The sequence below is a fragment of the Panthera tigris genome, chromosome B2 (genome assembly GCF_018350195.1).
Source record: "Panthera tigris isolate Pti1 chromosome B2, P.tigris_Pti1_mat1.1, whole genome shotgun sequence".
NCBI classification, from domain to species: Eukaryota; Metazoa; Chordata; class Mammalia; order Carnivora; family Felidae; genus Panthera; species Panthera tigris.
The window spans coordinates 32,084,680-32,100,302 of record NC_056664.1 but is presented as its reverse complement, the minus strand read 5'-3'; the positions used below and the strand labels follow the sequence as shown (position 1 = coordinate 32,100,302).

Below are 15,623 nucleotides of genomic sequence, written 5' to 3'. Positions count from 1 at the left end.
ACAGACTGTGGCTTAAACAATAGAAATTTTTTGTCTCACAGTTCTGAAGGCAGAAGTCCAAAGTCATAGTGTTGGCAGGCTTGGTTCTTTCTGAATGATGATATGAGAGAAAAGTCTATTCCATGCCTCTCCCCTAGATTCTGGTGGTTTTCTGGCAATCTTTGGCATTCCTTGGCTTGTAGACACATCAACTGTATCTCTGCCTCCATGTACACATGGTATTCTCATTGTACACAGATCTGGGTCCAAATTTCCCCTTTTTGTAATGACATTAGTCATATTGGATTAGGAGTACACTTTACTGCAATATGACCTCATTTTAATTAATCCAATTACATCTGCAATGACCTCATTGCCAAATAAGGTCACATTCTTTTTTTTATTAAATTTAATTTTTTAAATTTACATGCAAGCTAGTTAGCATCTAGTGCAACAATGATTTCAGGAGTAGATTCCTTAATGTCCCTTACCCATTTAGCCCCTCCCCCCCCACAACCCCTCCAGTAAACCTCTTTGTTTTCCATATTTAAGAGTCTCTTATGTTTTATCCCCCTCCCTGTTCTTATATTATTTTTCCTTCCCTTCCCTTGTGTTCATCTGTTCTGTGTCTTAAAGTCCTCATATGAGTGAAGTCATATGATTTTTGTATTTCTCTGACTGACTGATTTCACTTAGCATAATACCCTCCAGTTCCATCCACATAGTTGCAAATGGCAAGATTTCATTCTTTTTGATTGCCGAGTAATACTCCATTGTATATATATACCACATCTTCTTTATCCATTCATCCATCGATGGACATTTGGGCTCTTTGCATACTTTGGCTATTGTTGACAGTGCTGCTATAAACATTGGGGTGCATATGCCCCTTTGAAACAGCATATCTGTATCCCTTGGATAAATGCCTAGTAGTGCAATTGCTGGGTCGTAAGGTAGTTCTATTTTTAATTTTTTGAGGAACCTCTGTACTGTTTTCCAGAGTGGCTGCACCAGCTTGCGTTCCCACCAACAATGCAAAAGAGATCCTCTCTTTCCACATCCTCGCCAACAGCTGTTGTTGTCTGAGCTGTTAATGTTTGCCATTCTGACAGGTGTGAGGTGGTATCTCAGTGTGGTTTTGATTTGTATTTCCCTGACGATGAGTGTTGTTGAGCATTTTTTCATGTGTCGGCTGGCCATCTGGATGTCTTCTTTGGAGAAGTGTCTAGTCACGTCTTTTGCCCAATAAGGTCACATTCTTAAGACACTGAGGATTAGGACTTCAATATATGAATTTTATGTGTCAAAATGCAACCCCTAACAGATAGTTATATTGGGGTTGAGAGAAATGAGCACATATATCCACATGTAGAATGGGGGAATTAGGGTGAAAAAGATACCAGGGTTTTTGATACCATTCTTTTTTTTTTTTTTTTGTAAGTAGGCTTCATGCCCAGCACAGAGCCCAAAGTGGGGCTAGAACTCATAATCTGAGATTAAGACCTGAGCTGAGATTAAGAGTCAGATGTTTAACCAACTGAGCCACCCAGGTGCCCCTTCTTGATACCATTCTTAAATGTTTTCTGTAAATTTGAAATTATTTCAAAATTTAAAAAAAATCCATTGAGGTGCTGGGTTTATATATTACACAAGACCTTGGTGCTAAACCTATCATGTAGAAGGAAAGATAAAGGTGTTTGTATAGCCTCATCATCAGGGAAATACAAATCAAAACCATGGTGAGATACCACCTCACACCCATCACGATGGGTAAAATTAACAACACAGGAAACAACAGATGTTGGTGCAGATGTGGAGAAAGGGGAACCCTCTTACACTGTTGGTGGGAATGAAAACTGGTGCAGCCACTCCAGAAAACAGTATGGAGGTTCATTCCTCAAAATGTTAAAAATAGAACTACCCTATGATACAAAAATACAAATTTGAAGCAGTACATGTACCCTGATGTTTATAGCACCATAATCAACAATAGCAAAACTGTGTACAATGTTTTTTTTTAATGTTTCTTTCTTTCTTTATTTTGAGAGAGTGAGAGAGAGAGCATGAGCATGAGGGGGAGGGACAGAGAGAGAGGGAGAAAGAGAATCCCAAGCAGGCTCTGAGCTGTTAACACAGAGCCCAACTCCAGGCTGGATCTCATGAATGTGAGATCATGACCGGAGTTGAAATCAAAAAGACGCTTAACTGACTCAGCCACCCAGGCCCCCCAACAATAGCCAAACTATGGAAACAGCCCAAATGTCCATCAACTGATGAATGGATAAAGAAGATGTGGTATATATATGATGGAATACTCCTCAGTCATCAAAAAGAATGAACTCTTGCCATTTGCAATGACAGATGAAGCTAGAGTGTATTATGTTAAGCAAAATAAGTCAGAGAAGGACAAATACCATATGATTCCACTCATATGTGGAATTTAAGAAACAAAACAGATGAACATAGGGAAGGCGGAAAAAGAGAGAGGAAGCAAACCATAAGAGATTGTTTTTTTGTTTTGTTTTGTTTTTTAGTGTGAGACAGAGAGGCTGTGAGTGAGGGAGAGGGGCAGAGGGATAGAGAGAATATTTGTTTTAATTTTTTATTTTAGAGAGAGAGTTGGGGAGAGGGGAAGAGGGGAGAGAGAGAGAGAGAGAGAGAGAGGGAGAGAATTCCAAATAGGCTCCACAGGTGTGGAGCCTGATGTGGAGCTGGATCCCACGACTCTGGGATCATGACCTGAGCCAAAAGCAAGGGTTGGATGCTCAAACAATTGAGCCACCCATGTGCCCCAAGCGACTCTTAACAATAGATAACAAACTGAGGGTTGATGGAGGGAGGTTGATGGGCTAAATGGGTGATGGGTATTAAGGAGGGCACTTGTTATGATGAGCACTGGGTGTTGTATGTAAGTGATGAATTACTGAATTCTACTTCTGAGTCCAATATTGTGCTATAATATTAACTAACTAGAAATTAAATTTAAATTTGAAAAAGAAAAGGTGTTTGTGTAGACTTATTGTAAACTTGTCTGAGACATAAGTGAGGGTATCAGAAATTAATATGTTATATTAATATAGCACTTCACAATTTACAAACAAAAACAAAACAAACGCCTTATTTTATTTGTCCCTTATAACAATTTTGTGAAGCAAGAGATTTCTCAGTTTTATAAAAAAAGTCCAGTGACTTCCTCAAGATGACACTCACAAACAGGTAATAGATAAACTGAGGCATATTAAAAATTCAAAGCGTTTATTTGAGTAAAAATGGATTTGAGGGGAGGCTGGGTGGCTCAGTCAGTTGAGCGACCGACTTCAGTTCAGGTCATGATCTCATGGTTTGTGAGTTCAAGTCTCGAATCAGCTCTCTGCTGTTAGCACAGAGCCTGCTTCAGATCCTCTGTCTCCTTCTCTCTGCCCCTCCCCAACTTGTATGCACACACTCTCTCTCTCTCTCCTTCTCTCTGAATGAATGAATGAATGGATTTGAATGGGGTAGCACCAAACCAAAAGTGCTTAGGCACATTCTGCAGACAGGAGCCAGGGGAAAGACTTATACAGATAAAGTCCAGAAGCACAGAAAGGCAATTATTTGTCTGGCTATAGCTTAAAGCCTCGTTGACTGTGATTGTCTTCAGCATTTTGATTTCCAAACCTTGGGGAATTTACAGGCTTAGATTTGGGTTTGCTAATGCAGTCTAATGGCCGCCTTGTTTAATTAACACAAGTCCTAAGTGATTAGTTTGACTCCATCTAGGTTTTTTGACTCTTAGAGCAACCCTCTTGTGGCGACAGCAAACAATAACAGAACTTGGCTCTAAACAAAATCGTGGCATCGTTTGTACCTTTTTGGGGGTGAGCAAGGTCTTCCTATTAGGTCAAAATGAAGTTTAGGTAAGAGATCCTAAAGGCTCCATGCATGAGGTCCGCTACCATACATTGCTCCCTCTACTGGCTACCCTACCCCCGTACTGCTCCACTTATTCCAGGGGGTCCTCCTGGAGGCCTTGGGGCCAGTGCCTAGGGAACAGGGCCAAGAAGAGGACTTCAACCCTTGCTCCAACGACAGCCTCCTGGACGACACTCCCAGTCAACAACTCTTTAATCACCCCCCCTCTCCCATATTATCGCGCCAACACTTAAGTCCCAACGACACACTCTGGCTCCGCTGACCAATCACGATCTTTCTCTTTCTATAGACCCCCGAGAGCCCTTCCCCCAGGCCTCCTCCCACCACCCAAGGTAAAGCTGGAATGGGCTGACAGCGGCTCACGGTGGCACATCAGCTACAACTGCTCACCCTCTGTCTGTAGGGCCGAAAGACGTGGGGCCTTGAACCTGGAGACCCAGAAAGACTCCAGCAGTCGTTCCAGCTCGCCTGTCTCCGTGTTGCGAAGACACAGTTGCAGTAAAGGTGGACAGACTTTAGGAATCACTTAGTCCAGACCATTCACGTTGCACGGGATGATCATACGATTGCCTCCTTTCTGTCTTTGATGGGGGAATTAGGGTCAACCCAAGCAGGTTCAGGGCTTGCTGCTGCCATGCCCCTTAATCCTGGCGTTGCTGAGCAAGGGCTCCCATCCCAGCCCCGCTGATCCAGTCAGCTGTCAGCTGTGAGTTACTATGGCGGAGGAGGAAGGCGATGTGGCTGAGGAGGATGTGTTCCTGGCGTTCGCCAGGCGTCCTTGTCCTCCCAGAGGTCCCCTGCGTCGGGCCTTGGACAAGGCCTTCTTTATCTTCCTGGTCCTCTTCCTGATGCTACTGACGCTGGAGGCTGTTTATAAGCTGCTGTGGCTGCTACCGTGGGCAAAGTTTGGGGACTGGCTCCTGAGAACAGCTCAGAAGGAGGAGGAGCTGGAATTGTGACCACCTTTCCTATAAACATTGTCTTCCCCTGTGACAGAGGTGAGAGGTGGGGACAAGAGGGAAATAGAATGTAGGGGGCTGTGGAGGGGACACTTGCACAGCTGTCTCAAAATTTTTGCACCTATACTCTGGGAAAATTTTTTGAAAAGGTTCGTACTTCTCACATATGCTTAAGTAATCATCTACAGTTTTTCATCATAAATGAAAATTGTTTCAAGGATGGAATTTCTGGCCGATTGCAGATATTCACATCTTGGGGAACCTGGGTGGCTCAGTCGGTGAAGCGCCCGACTTCAGCTCCGGTCGTGATCTCCGGTTCTTGGGTTCGAGCCCCAAGGCAGGCTCTGCTGTCGGCGTGGATCCTCTGTCCTCTTCTCTCTCTGCCCCTCTCCCATTCATGCATGTGCTGTCTTTCAAAATAAACATTTTTTTTAAAAGGAAAATAGGGGCGTCTGGGTGGCTCAGTTGTCACACTTTGGCTCAGGTCATGATCTCATGGTTGGTGAGTTCGAGGCCCATGTCGGGCTCTGTGCTGACAGAGATTCTGTGTCTCCCTCTTTCCCTGCCCCTTACAGGCTCATGCCCTGTGTCTCTCCCCTTCAAAAATAAATAAACATTTAAAAAAAAAACTTTAAAAAAAGAAAAAAGGAAAATATTCACATTTTAAAATAAACAAACTCATAACTACAGGATTATTCTCTTCCTTCTTTCGTGACTCTTTTCTTCCCCCTTGAACAGCTATTACCAGTCCACTTCTCCACAGACAATTTTATACTTTTATACTTGAAAGTCTTTTACTGACCGATCAATCATATTTTCTTGCATATACATATTAATTGAGATGAAAAACGTTTTTCTTTCTTGTGACCATAGACAGCAAAGTTTTTAATAATTTTTCTTCTGTTATCATTGCAATTATTATGAGAACAGAACTGATTTAAATAGCATCAAGATTGCACACAGTTTTTAAATGATTAAAAATTGGAAGTACATGTTTAATGAGACAGGAGAGGTGGTGTTTATGGTACCTTGATGAAAGAAATAGGCTACATGTCCCTTTACTTAAGACAAGATTAGCCCCAGATTTCATGATTGACAACCACAGGCATATCTTGGAGATAATGCAGGTTCTGTTCCAAATGACCACAATAAAGCGAATATCGCAATAAAGAAAGTCAAAGGAGCTTTTTTGCTTTTCCAGTGCATATAAAGGTTATGTTTACGTGATACTGTAGTCCATTAAGTGCACGATAGCATTATGTCTTTAAAAAAAACCCAACGTACTACCTTAATTTAAAAACACTTTATTGCTGGGGTGCCTGGGTGGCTCAGTCAGTTGAGAACCTGACTTCAGCTCAGTATGGTTGATGGGTTCGGGGCCCCCCTGGGGTTCTCTCTCTCCCTCTCTCTGCCCTTCTCCCACTTGCATGCACATGCTCGCTCTCTCAACATAAATAAATAAACTTAAAACAATACTGCTAAAAATGCTAAACATCATCTGAGCTTTCGGGGAGTTTTAATCTTTTCGCTGGGGAAGGGTCTTCCCTAGATGCTGGTGGCTGCTGACTGATCAGGGTGGTGGTTGCTGAAGGTTGGGATGGCTGTGCCAATTTCTTAAAATAAGACAACTATGAGGTTTGCTGCATCAATCGACTATTCTTTTCACAAACGATTTCTCTGTAGCATGCGATGCTGTTTGATAGCATTTTACCCACAGCAGAACTTTCAAAATTGAAGTCAGTCCTCTCAAACCCTGCTGCTGCCTTATCAACTAAGTTTTATGTAATACCCTAAATCCTTTGTTGTCATTTCAATGATCTTAATAGCATCTTCACCAGGAGTAGATTTCATTTCAGGAAACCACTTTCTGTGCTCATCCATAAGAAGCAACTCCTCATCTTTTGAAGTTTTATCTTGAGATTGCAGCCAATTCAGTCACATCTCCAGGCTCTACTTCTAATTCTGGTTCTCTTGCCAATTCTACCACATCTGAAGTTACTTCCTCCACTGAAGTCTTGAACCTCTCAAAGTCATCCATGAGAGTTAGAGTCAACTTCTTCCAAACTCTTATTAATATTAATATTTTGTCCTCTTCCCATGAATCACAAATGTTCCTAATACATCTACATTGGTGGATCCTTTCGAGAAGGTTTTCAATTTACTTCACCTAAGTCCATTAGAGGAATCACTATGTATACCAACGACAGCTTTATGAAATGTATTTCTTAAATAATAAGACCTGAAAGCCGAAATTACTCCTTGATCCATGGTCTTCAGAATGGATGCTGTGTTAGCAGGCATGAAAACAACATTCATCTCATTGTATATCTTTATCAGAGCTCTTGGATGAGCAGGTGCATTGTCAATGAGCAGTAAAAGAAAGGAATTTTTTTTTAAGTTTATTTATTTGGGGGGAGGTGCAGAGAGAGAGAGGGAGAGAATCCCAAGCAGGCTCTGCACTGTCAGCACAGAGCCCCACGTGGCGCCTGAGTTCGCAAACAGTGAGATCACAACCTGAGCCCAGATCATGAGCCGGACACCCAACCGACTGAGCCACCCAGGTGCCCCCAGAAAGGAATCTTTCTTTCTGAGCAGTAGGTCTCAAAGTAGGGCTTAGCAGTAACTATGTTGTCAACAGATGTGCTGTCATCCAGGCTTTGTTGTTCCATTTATAGATCACGGGCAGAGTAAATTTAGCATAATTCTTAAGGGCCCTAGGATTTTTGGAATGGCAAATGAACATTGGCTTCAACTTAATGTCACCAGCTGCTTTAGCCCTTAGCAAGAGAGTAAGCCTGTCATTTGAAGCTTTGAAGCCAGGCACTGACTTCTCCTCTCTAGTTATGAAAGCCCCAGATGGTATCTTCTTTCAGTAGAAGACTGTTTCATCTACACTGAATATCTGTTGTTTGGTGTAGCCACTTTCATTAATTATCTTAGCTAGGTCTGCTAGATAACTTGCTGCAGCTTCTACGTCAGCACCTGCTGCTTCACCTTGCTTTTTTATGTTTGGAAGATGGCTTCTTTCTTTATACCTCATGAACCAACCACTGCAAGCTTCCAAGTTTTCTTCTGCAGCCTCTCAGCCTTCACGTAATTGAAGAGAGTTAAGGTCTTTGCGAGAATGTTGTGGCTGGTTTGATCTTCTATCTAGACCCCCCAAGCAGCTTCCATATCATCAGTAAGTCCGTGCTGCTTTCTTATCATTCATGTGTTCACTGGAGTAGCACTTTTTTTTTTAATTTTTTTTTTTACATTTATTTTTGAGAAACAGAGTGAGACAAAGCGTGAACGGGGGAGGGGCAGAGAGAGTAGGAGACACAGAATCTGAAGCAGTCTCCAGGCTCTGAGCAAGCGGTCAGCACAGAGACTGATGTGGGGCTCGAACCCACGAACTGTGAGATCATGACCTGAGCGGAAGTCGGACGCTCAACCAACTGAGCCACCCAGGCGCCCCTGGAGTAGCACTTTTAATTTCCTTCAAGACCATTTCCTTTGCAGTCACAGCCTGACTGTCTGGCACAAGAGGCCTAGCTTTCGGCTTGTCTCAGCTTTCAACATGCCTTCCTTCCTAAGCTTAATCATTTCTAGCTTTTGACTGATTGATTTTTTTTAATGTTTATTTCTGAGAGAGAGAGAGAGAGCAGGGGAGGGGCAGAGAGAGAGAGAGGGAGACACAGAATCAGAAGCAGGCTCCAGGCTCTAACCTGTCAGCATAGAGTCGGATGCAGGGCTCAAACCCACAAACCGCAAGATCATGACCTGAGCCAAAATTGTACACTTAACCCACTGAGCCACCCCGGCACCCCTAGCTTTTGGTTTAAAGTGAGAGACATGTGACTCTTTCTTTCACTTAAACACTTAGAGGCCATTGCAGGGTTATTAATTTCAATATCCTTGTGTCTCAGAGAATAGGGAAGGCTGAGGAGAGGGAGACGGACGGGGGAACAGCTGGTCAGTGGAACAGTCAGCACACACACACGGTATTTATTAAGTTCACTGTCTTTATATGGGTGTCATTTGTGTTACCCCCAAACAATTATAATAGTAACTGATCACAGATTACTATGACAAAACTAAAAATAACAAAAAAGTTTGAAATATTGCAATACTTACCAAAATATGAACCATGAACTGAACCATGAAATGAACAAATGCTGTTAGAAAAATGGTGTCAGTAGGAGCACCTGGCTGGCTCAGTCAGTACAGCATGTGACTCTTGATCCTGGGGTTTTGGGTTCAAGCCCCATGTTGGGTGTAGAGATTCCTTAAAAATAAAATCTTTAGGGGAGCCTGGGTGGCTCAGTTGGTTGAGCGTCCGACTTCGGCTCGGGTCATGATCTCGCAATCTGTGAGTTTGAGCCCCATGTCAGGCTCTGTGCTGACAGCTCAGAGCCTGGAACCTGCCTTGGATTCTGTCTCCCTCTCTCTCTGCCCCTCCCCTGCTCATGCTCTGTCTCTCTCTGTCTCAAAAATAAATAAATATTAAAAATAAAATAAAATAAAATAAAATCTTTAAAAAAAGGAAGAAAAAAAAAAAAAAACCGTGCCGATAGAGTTGCTCAACCCAAGGCTGCCACAAACCTTCAATTGGTTAAAAAAAAACAAAAAACAAAAAACAAAACTACAATATCTGTGAGGCACAATAAAATGAGGTATGCCCGCATACCTTTTTGGGTTTTGTTTGTTTGTTTGTTTGTTTGTTTGTTTAAGAGACGAGGAAGTCCATTATAAAAGGGAAAGGGAAGAAGGAGAACCTCAACTGCAAGCATTTACTCAGTAAGAACAATCTTGCGAAAGTTGAGGATCTAGAAATTAAATCCTTATCATCTCCTAAGGCTGAATACCCTTTGAGGGAATTTTCATGTTCCCTAATTTGAAGACTATAGGCTTAGATGGTGTGGGATTCTTTAATGGAAGGGCAGGTTTGAGGCTCTGGTACAGTGAGGGCTTAAGGATCTAAGAACCTCCGCGTCCTAATAGTGGCAAGATGGTCACCACTTGTAGAAAGCCAAAGGATGCAGGGGATGGGAATCTCCGTGTTAACTGTTCTGGCTTCCCCATAAGTTCACATCTGGACCCACCCTGGCCTCCACGAGTCCTTCCAGCCTCCCTAAAGTTGAGTGAGGTAGGGGGTGCGGGCGAGGCGGGCGTCGAAGTCAGTTTCTTCTCTCTTCGTTCTTTCCTCAGTTTCCCCAGAGGAAGAGAAAGGGACGAGTTGAGACCCAAGGTATTTTACGAGTCTCACTTCGTCTGCCAGCCCTCAGAGCGGCAATCTGCACAGATTCTTCTCGCGGCCCCCCACCCCTTCCCCCTTTTCGCCGTCCTAAGGCCCTGGAGCTCCTGGACAAAGCTCGGCCTCCAGGTCATCACCGCCTACACTTTGGGGGACCCTCTCCAGAAAAGAACGGAGAACCACCTAGCTCCCACCTACTTGGTTGGTCATTAGTTCCATGGAGGCGCTTAAAGAGGAATCAATAACAATAGCGATAATAATAAGAACACATTTGTATAGCTCATTGTGCTCATCTGTATGCATTTGTTATGATTTCACGGTTGGGAGATGTAGACACTTGGAAGTATTAGTAGCTGCTGGACAGCGGCAAGGGAGCGGGCAGCCCGCAAAAGGGAAGGGGCAGGCGCAGTCGATTAAACCGTGGAAAGGGTACCGGGCAGGTAAAAAGCAGCGCCGGAAGGCTGGTCAACGGCCCAGCGGAAGGAAAAGGGCTTTTTTCCCTCTTAAGAGACGCTCGTTCTTTCCTGCACCCTTGCGTAGTCTTGGAGGGCCCAATCCCTTGGCTCTCCTGTTCCGTTCCCCCTTCCCCACTTGGAAAGGTGGCTCAGCCCTTCCCGCACGCGACCCGCCGGCGGTTGGGCCGGATGCAGGAAGTTTCTAATTGGCTGAGTCGCAGAAGCACCGGGTGAAAAGAGCTCTGCCGGCGGCGCGCCCTAGTCCGGGCGTAGCCAATACCGTACGGCAAAATGGCGGCCCCCAGGTAATTTGGGACGCCCTGAGGAGGCAAAAGCGCCCCCTACTGGTCACAGGAAAGGGAGCCGCAGACTGTGTGGGCGTCACTGGAGATGGGGGCGGGTCTACCACCACTTCCTGCCGCAGGGTGAGGCGTGGTCCGGGCGCCGTACGACAATATGGCCGCGCCTATGTGGCTGTAGGCGGAAACTCGGCGGCTTCCGGTCCAGAGAAGGGCCTGCGGTGGGAGGGGGAAGGAAGGCGGAGGGAACCATGCGAGGTTCTGAGATCAGCAGCGAGGGTCGCCTCGAGAGACCGTTTCTGAGGTGGGGGCCGGACGGTGTGGGGAGCGAAGGCGGGGGCGGGAATGTCGAGGGAGAGGTATTGGGGAGTCCCGGGCGCTGAGTCTGAGGGACAAGCTATGGTACCTTCCTTCCTATCCCTGAAGGGGAGTGGGGTGGCCGGGGGCCGAACTGGGGGAGGGGGACTTGGCGGGAAGCTCATCTAGGGGAAGGGGTCAGACGCCAGGTTGGGATTTGAGAGGAATCGGGACAGCTCACTGCTGGGCTCACAGTCGGTTACAGGTCACAGAGAGAGAATGGGGGAAATTCGGGTGGGGTAAGAGGGAGGGGATTGAGGTGAGGTCTCTCCAACCTGACGCCCCGGTTTGAGGAGCCCCGTCGGAGGGCGGAGTATGAAGATAATTCAAGGAGGAGAAAGGGGAATGGATTATTGGGAGGGAACCTCCTGCACCTCAGAGAGTCTAGGAGTTGGGGGTGATCCTTCAGGATGGGATGAGGGTGTGGATTTGACGTGTTTGAGAGCGAAACGGGGAAGGCTCAGGAGGTGGTGCTGCCGGGGGTGTGGTATCTGCGAGGGAACGTCGAGGGAATCTGGAGTGCAATGTGGGAGGCGGTCCAGGGGTTGGAAGAATCAACTTGGCAAGTATGAGAATTGGGGAAATGAATGTCTGAGAAGTGGGGCAATGAAGCAGAAAGCTTGGATATCGACAAGAGGGGTGGAGCTGGGGGTGGGGACTTAAGGGTTTCAGGTGGTTTGGGGCTTCCTTATGTAAAGGGCCAGAAAAGCATATGGTACTAACAGTTGCTGGAAGACAGGCAGTTGAGGACACTGTTGGGCAGGGCTGGGTGTTACTGAAACCCAAGATTGGAAAGTGTGTGAGATGAGGGATGGGCTGTGCTGGAGGGGCTCTTTCTGAGGCCCCATCCCCTTCCAGCAGGAGTTCCGAAATCCCCAACACCTCCTCCCTCCGGGGGATTTGATCCCCCATGGCCACCGCTAACAGCATCATCGTGCTGGATGATGATGACGAAGATGAAGCAGCTGCTCAGCCAGGTCCCTCCCACCCACCCCCCAATCCGGCCTCACCCCGGCCAGAAGCCCCTGGCTCCTCTCAGCCCCATGGGGCTGGAGGAAGCAGTAGTTCTGGCGGCAAGAAATGCTACAAGTTGGAGAATGAGAAGCTGTTTGAAGAGGTGAGCTTTAGGGGAGAAGATTCTTGTACCCCAGGGAGGGGGATGGCTGACTGGCTCTCCTGTCCTTTCTTCCCCACTAACCCCACCTCGCCTTCTTTCTCTCAACCCCTCCCCTTGTCTCTTTCCCCCTACCTCTTCCCCTGAATCCTCTAGTTCCTTGAGCTGTGTAAGACGCAGACAGCAGACCACCCTGAGGTGGTCCCATTCCTCTATAATCGGCAGCAGCGTGCCCACTCTCTGTTTTTGGCCTCGGCGGAGTTCTGCAACATCCTCTCTCGGGTCCTATCTCGGGCCCAGAGCCGGCCAGCTAAGCTCTATGTCTACATTAATGAGCTCTGCACTGTTCTCAAGGCCCATTCAGCCAAGAAGAAGCTGAACCTGGCCCCTGCTGCCACCACCTCTGGTGAACCCTCTGGGAATAACCCTCCCACAGACCCCTCCTCGGACCCCACAAATGCCGAGACCACTGCCTCTGAGGCCCCAAGGACCCGTGGTTCCCGGCGGCAGATCCAGCGCTTGGAGCAGCTGCTAGCGCTCTATGTGGCCGAGATCCGGCGGCTGCAGGAAAAGGAGTTGGATCTCTCAGAGTTGGATGACCCAGACTCCACATACCTGCAGGAGGCAAGGTTGAAGCGTAAGCTGATCCGCCTCTTTGGGCGGCTGTGTGAACTCAAAGACTGCTCTTCACTGACGGGCCGTGTCATAGAACAGCGCATCCCCTACCGTGGCACCCGCTACCCAGAGGTTAACAGGCGCATTGAGCGGCTCATCAACAAACCAGGGCCTGATACCTTCCCTGACTATGGAGATGTACTGCGGGCTGTGGAGAAGGCAGCTGCTCGGCACAGCCTCGGCCTCCCACGACAGCAGCTCCAGCTCATGGCTCAGGATGCCTTCCGAGATGTGGGCATCAGGTTACAGGAACGACGCCACCTTGATCTCATCTACAACTTTGGCTGTCACCTCACAGATGACTATAGGCCAGGTAGGGATTAGTGAGATGCCTGTCAACAACCCTTGTATGTCAGATGTTTGGTGGAGGGGGGATCTCTCTTGTCCCTTCTTCTAGGGTTTGGGCTGAGTACTCTGACTTTATATCTTCCCACGTAGGCATTGACCCTGCACTGTCAGATCCCGCCCTAGCCCGGCGCCTGCGAGAAAACCGGAGCTTGGCTATGAGCCGGCTGGATGAGGTCATCTCCAAATATGCAATGATGCAAGACAAGAGTGAGGAGGGCGAGAGACAGAAGAGAAGGGCTCGGCTTCCCCAAGCTACCTCTTCCCACTCTGCAGACTCCCCCAAAGCCTCCTTGGATTCTGGTGAGGTATGGAAGGGATAAACCCTCCAGACAGACCTTGTCCTTCCCCTGCACTAGCTAGCAGGGAGTTTAGGGTGACTGACTGGGAAAAGTGCAGAAGGAACCCGAGAACCAGACCCTCTGGGACAAGGGATTCCTTAGAGAAATTCCTTTGTCCCCGAGGGCCCTAGTGGAATGGTGTCCCAGGAGTGCCCTACCACCTCCAAGGCTGAGACAGATGACGAAGAAGATGAGGAAAGTGATGAGGAAGAGGAAGAAGAGGAAGAGGAGGAAGAAGAGGAAGAGGAAGAAGAAGAGGAGGAGGCCACAGATTCTGAAGAAGAGGAGGATCTCGAACAGATGCAGGAAGGTCAGGGGGACGATGAAGAGGAGGAGGAGGAGGAGGAGGAGGAGGAGGAGGAGGAAGCAGGTATGTCAAGGAAACAGTCCCCTCATGTGTCGGTTCCCTCTACTCTTTTGGATGTGAACCACCTGTTTGAGACCCTTCCCTCCCTCCTATTACTCTCAGCAGTATTCTTTCCCCTAGTTCTCATGCTGCCTCTCCCCTCTTTTCTTCTTTTCCAGGCCAGGATGGAGACAAGAGCCCTATGTCCCCACTGCAGCAGATCTCCGCTGAAAAAAACCTGGAATCTAGCAGAGGGATCAGCAAGTCTGTGGGGGAGCAGCAGAACAAAGGACTCATAATGTCACCATCTTCACTGTCAGAAGACGCCTTGGCCCCCTCCAGCATAGATGCTGAAAGCAACGGAGAACACCTTGAGGAGTTACCCCTGGAGGAAGAGAGCCCCATGTCTCAGCTCTTTGAGCTCGAGATCGAAGCCTTGCCCCTGGATACCACTCCTTCCCCTGAGGAGAGGGACGTTTCTTCTTCCAGGAAGCAATCAGAGGACCCCCTCACCACTGTCTTGGAGAATGGAGCAGCCATGGTCACCTCCACTTCCTTCAATGGAGGTGTGTCTCCTCACACCTGGGGAGATTCCTGTCCCCCGTGCAAGAAATCCCGAAAGGAGAAGCAAACTGGAGCAGGGTCATTAGGAAACAGGTAACAATGACAAGGAGGAGAAGAGGGAGGCCAAGGACAGATTGCAAGGGGCTTTCTGAGAGGAGTATTGAGGAACTGGGTCTGCTGGGAAGAGACTGGATGATTCCCCTCCGGCCTCAGGCTCTTCATACCCCTCCACATATTTGTGTTTCTGTCCCTAGCTATGTAGAAAGGCAAAGGGCAGTGCATGAGAAGAATGGGAAGAAGGTATCTACCCTGCCCAGCCCACCTTCTCCCTTGACTTCTATGGCCCCAGTTGCTGATTCCTCGACAAGAGTGGACTCTCCTAGCCATGGCCTGGTGACCAGCTCCCTCTGTAGCCCATCTCCAGCCCAGTTGTCCCAAGCCCCCCATTCACAACCCTCCCGGCCTGGTACTTACAAGGTAAGAGGGGGAGGCAGTTGTTTCCTGACTTGTCTTTCATTGTCTGTTCAGTTTCAGGCACTCCATCTGAATTTTGCACCCACCACAACCTCTCTCGACCTTTTTTCTAACCCCAGTTTTTAATCTCTGAGAAATCCTTCCCTTTGCTTCTTTTACCCCTATATTCCAGACGTCTCTTTCTGACTCTGTCTCTCACTCCCCTGCAGATGAGTGTGGCCACACAGTGCGATCCAGAGGAGATCATCGTGCTCTCAGACTCTGATTAGCTGCCTCTACCCCCCACTCCCTGCCTCCAAAATGTTTTGGAATAGTATTTGGAGGATGGTGGGAAACAGATGACTGAGGAAGGGATTGACTGGGCTAATCCCCTTTTGGTGGTGTTTCTTTAAAAAAAAAAAAAACAAAAAAACAAAACCTTAAGTTTTACACAGAAACATTAATAAACAATAAAGTTCTTTTCTTATTGTATCCCTGTCTTTTCCTTTTCGTTGTTCTACTCTCACAGCCGATTGGCACCGGCTGTTCTCTGGTTCAAGGTTAGCCTGGGCCTGGACTACCCCTGGA

General features: G+C 47.2%; 2 protein-coding genes across 5 annotated transcripts; both read left to right on the top strand.

The window, feature by feature from the left end:
- Nucleotides 1-4,431: 4,431 nt before the first annotated feature.
- SMIM40 (small integral membrane protein 40) lies at nt 4,432-5,104 on the top strand. The gene is made up of 2 exons (XM_042985273.1): nt 4,432-4,889; nt 5,093-5,104. Exon 1 carries the CDS (start codon nt 4,608-4,610, stop codon nt 4,848-4,850), a length of 243 nt encoding a protein of 80 aa, XP_042841207.1. The 5' UTR covers nt 4,432-4,607; the 3' UTR covers nt 4,851-4,889; nt 5,093-5,104.
- A 5,721-nt stretch (nt 5,105-10,825) lies between these two features.
- On the top strand, nt 10,826-15,527 carry DAXX (death domain associated protein). 4 transcript variants are annotated; one of them, XM_042986114.1, is made up of 8 exons: nt 10,826-10,846; nt 12,056-12,314; nt 12,468-13,299; nt 13,425-13,639; nt 13,796-14,042; nt 14,198-14,675; nt 14,837-15,059; nt 15,266-15,527. In XM_042986114.1, exons 2-8 carry the CDS (start codon nt 12,108-12,110, stop codon nt 15,323-15,325), a joined length of 2,262 nt encoding a protein of 753 aa, XP_042842048.1. In that variant the 5' UTR covers nt 10,826-10,846; nt 12,056-12,107; the 3' UTR covers nt 15,326-15,527. The 4 variants fall into 4 exon arrangements, with proteins under 4 accessions (XP_042842048.1, XP_042842045.1, XP_042842044.1 ...); XM_042986111.1 differs by lacking the exon at nt 10,826-10,846 and adding an exon at nt 11,033-11,144 and having other exon boundaries at nt 12,059-12,314; XM_042986110.1 differs by lacking the exon at nt 10,826-10,846 and adding an exon at nt 11,033-11,144.
- The last annotated feature ends 96 nt before the right edge of the window (nt 15,528-15,623 follow it).

Excerpts from the sequence above, each read along its gene's own strand:
- SMIM40 (XM_042985273.1), top strand. The coding sequence starts at position 4,608 with ATGGCGGAGGAGGAAGGCGATGTGGCTGAGGAGGATGTGTTCCTGGCG.
- DAXX (XM_042986114.1), top strand. The coding sequence starts at position 12,108 with ATGGCCACCGCTAACAGCATCATCGTGCTGGATGATGATGACGAAGAT. Across the intron at positions 12,315-12,467 it reads ATGAGAAGCTGTTTGAAGAG|TTCCTTGAGCTGTGTAAGAC; the intron begins GTGAGCTTTAGG and ends TGAATCCTCTAG. Across the intron at positions 13,300-13,424 it reads CACAGATGACTATAGGCCAG|GCATTGACCCTGCACTGTCA; the intron begins GTAGGGATTAGT and ends CTTCCCACGTAG.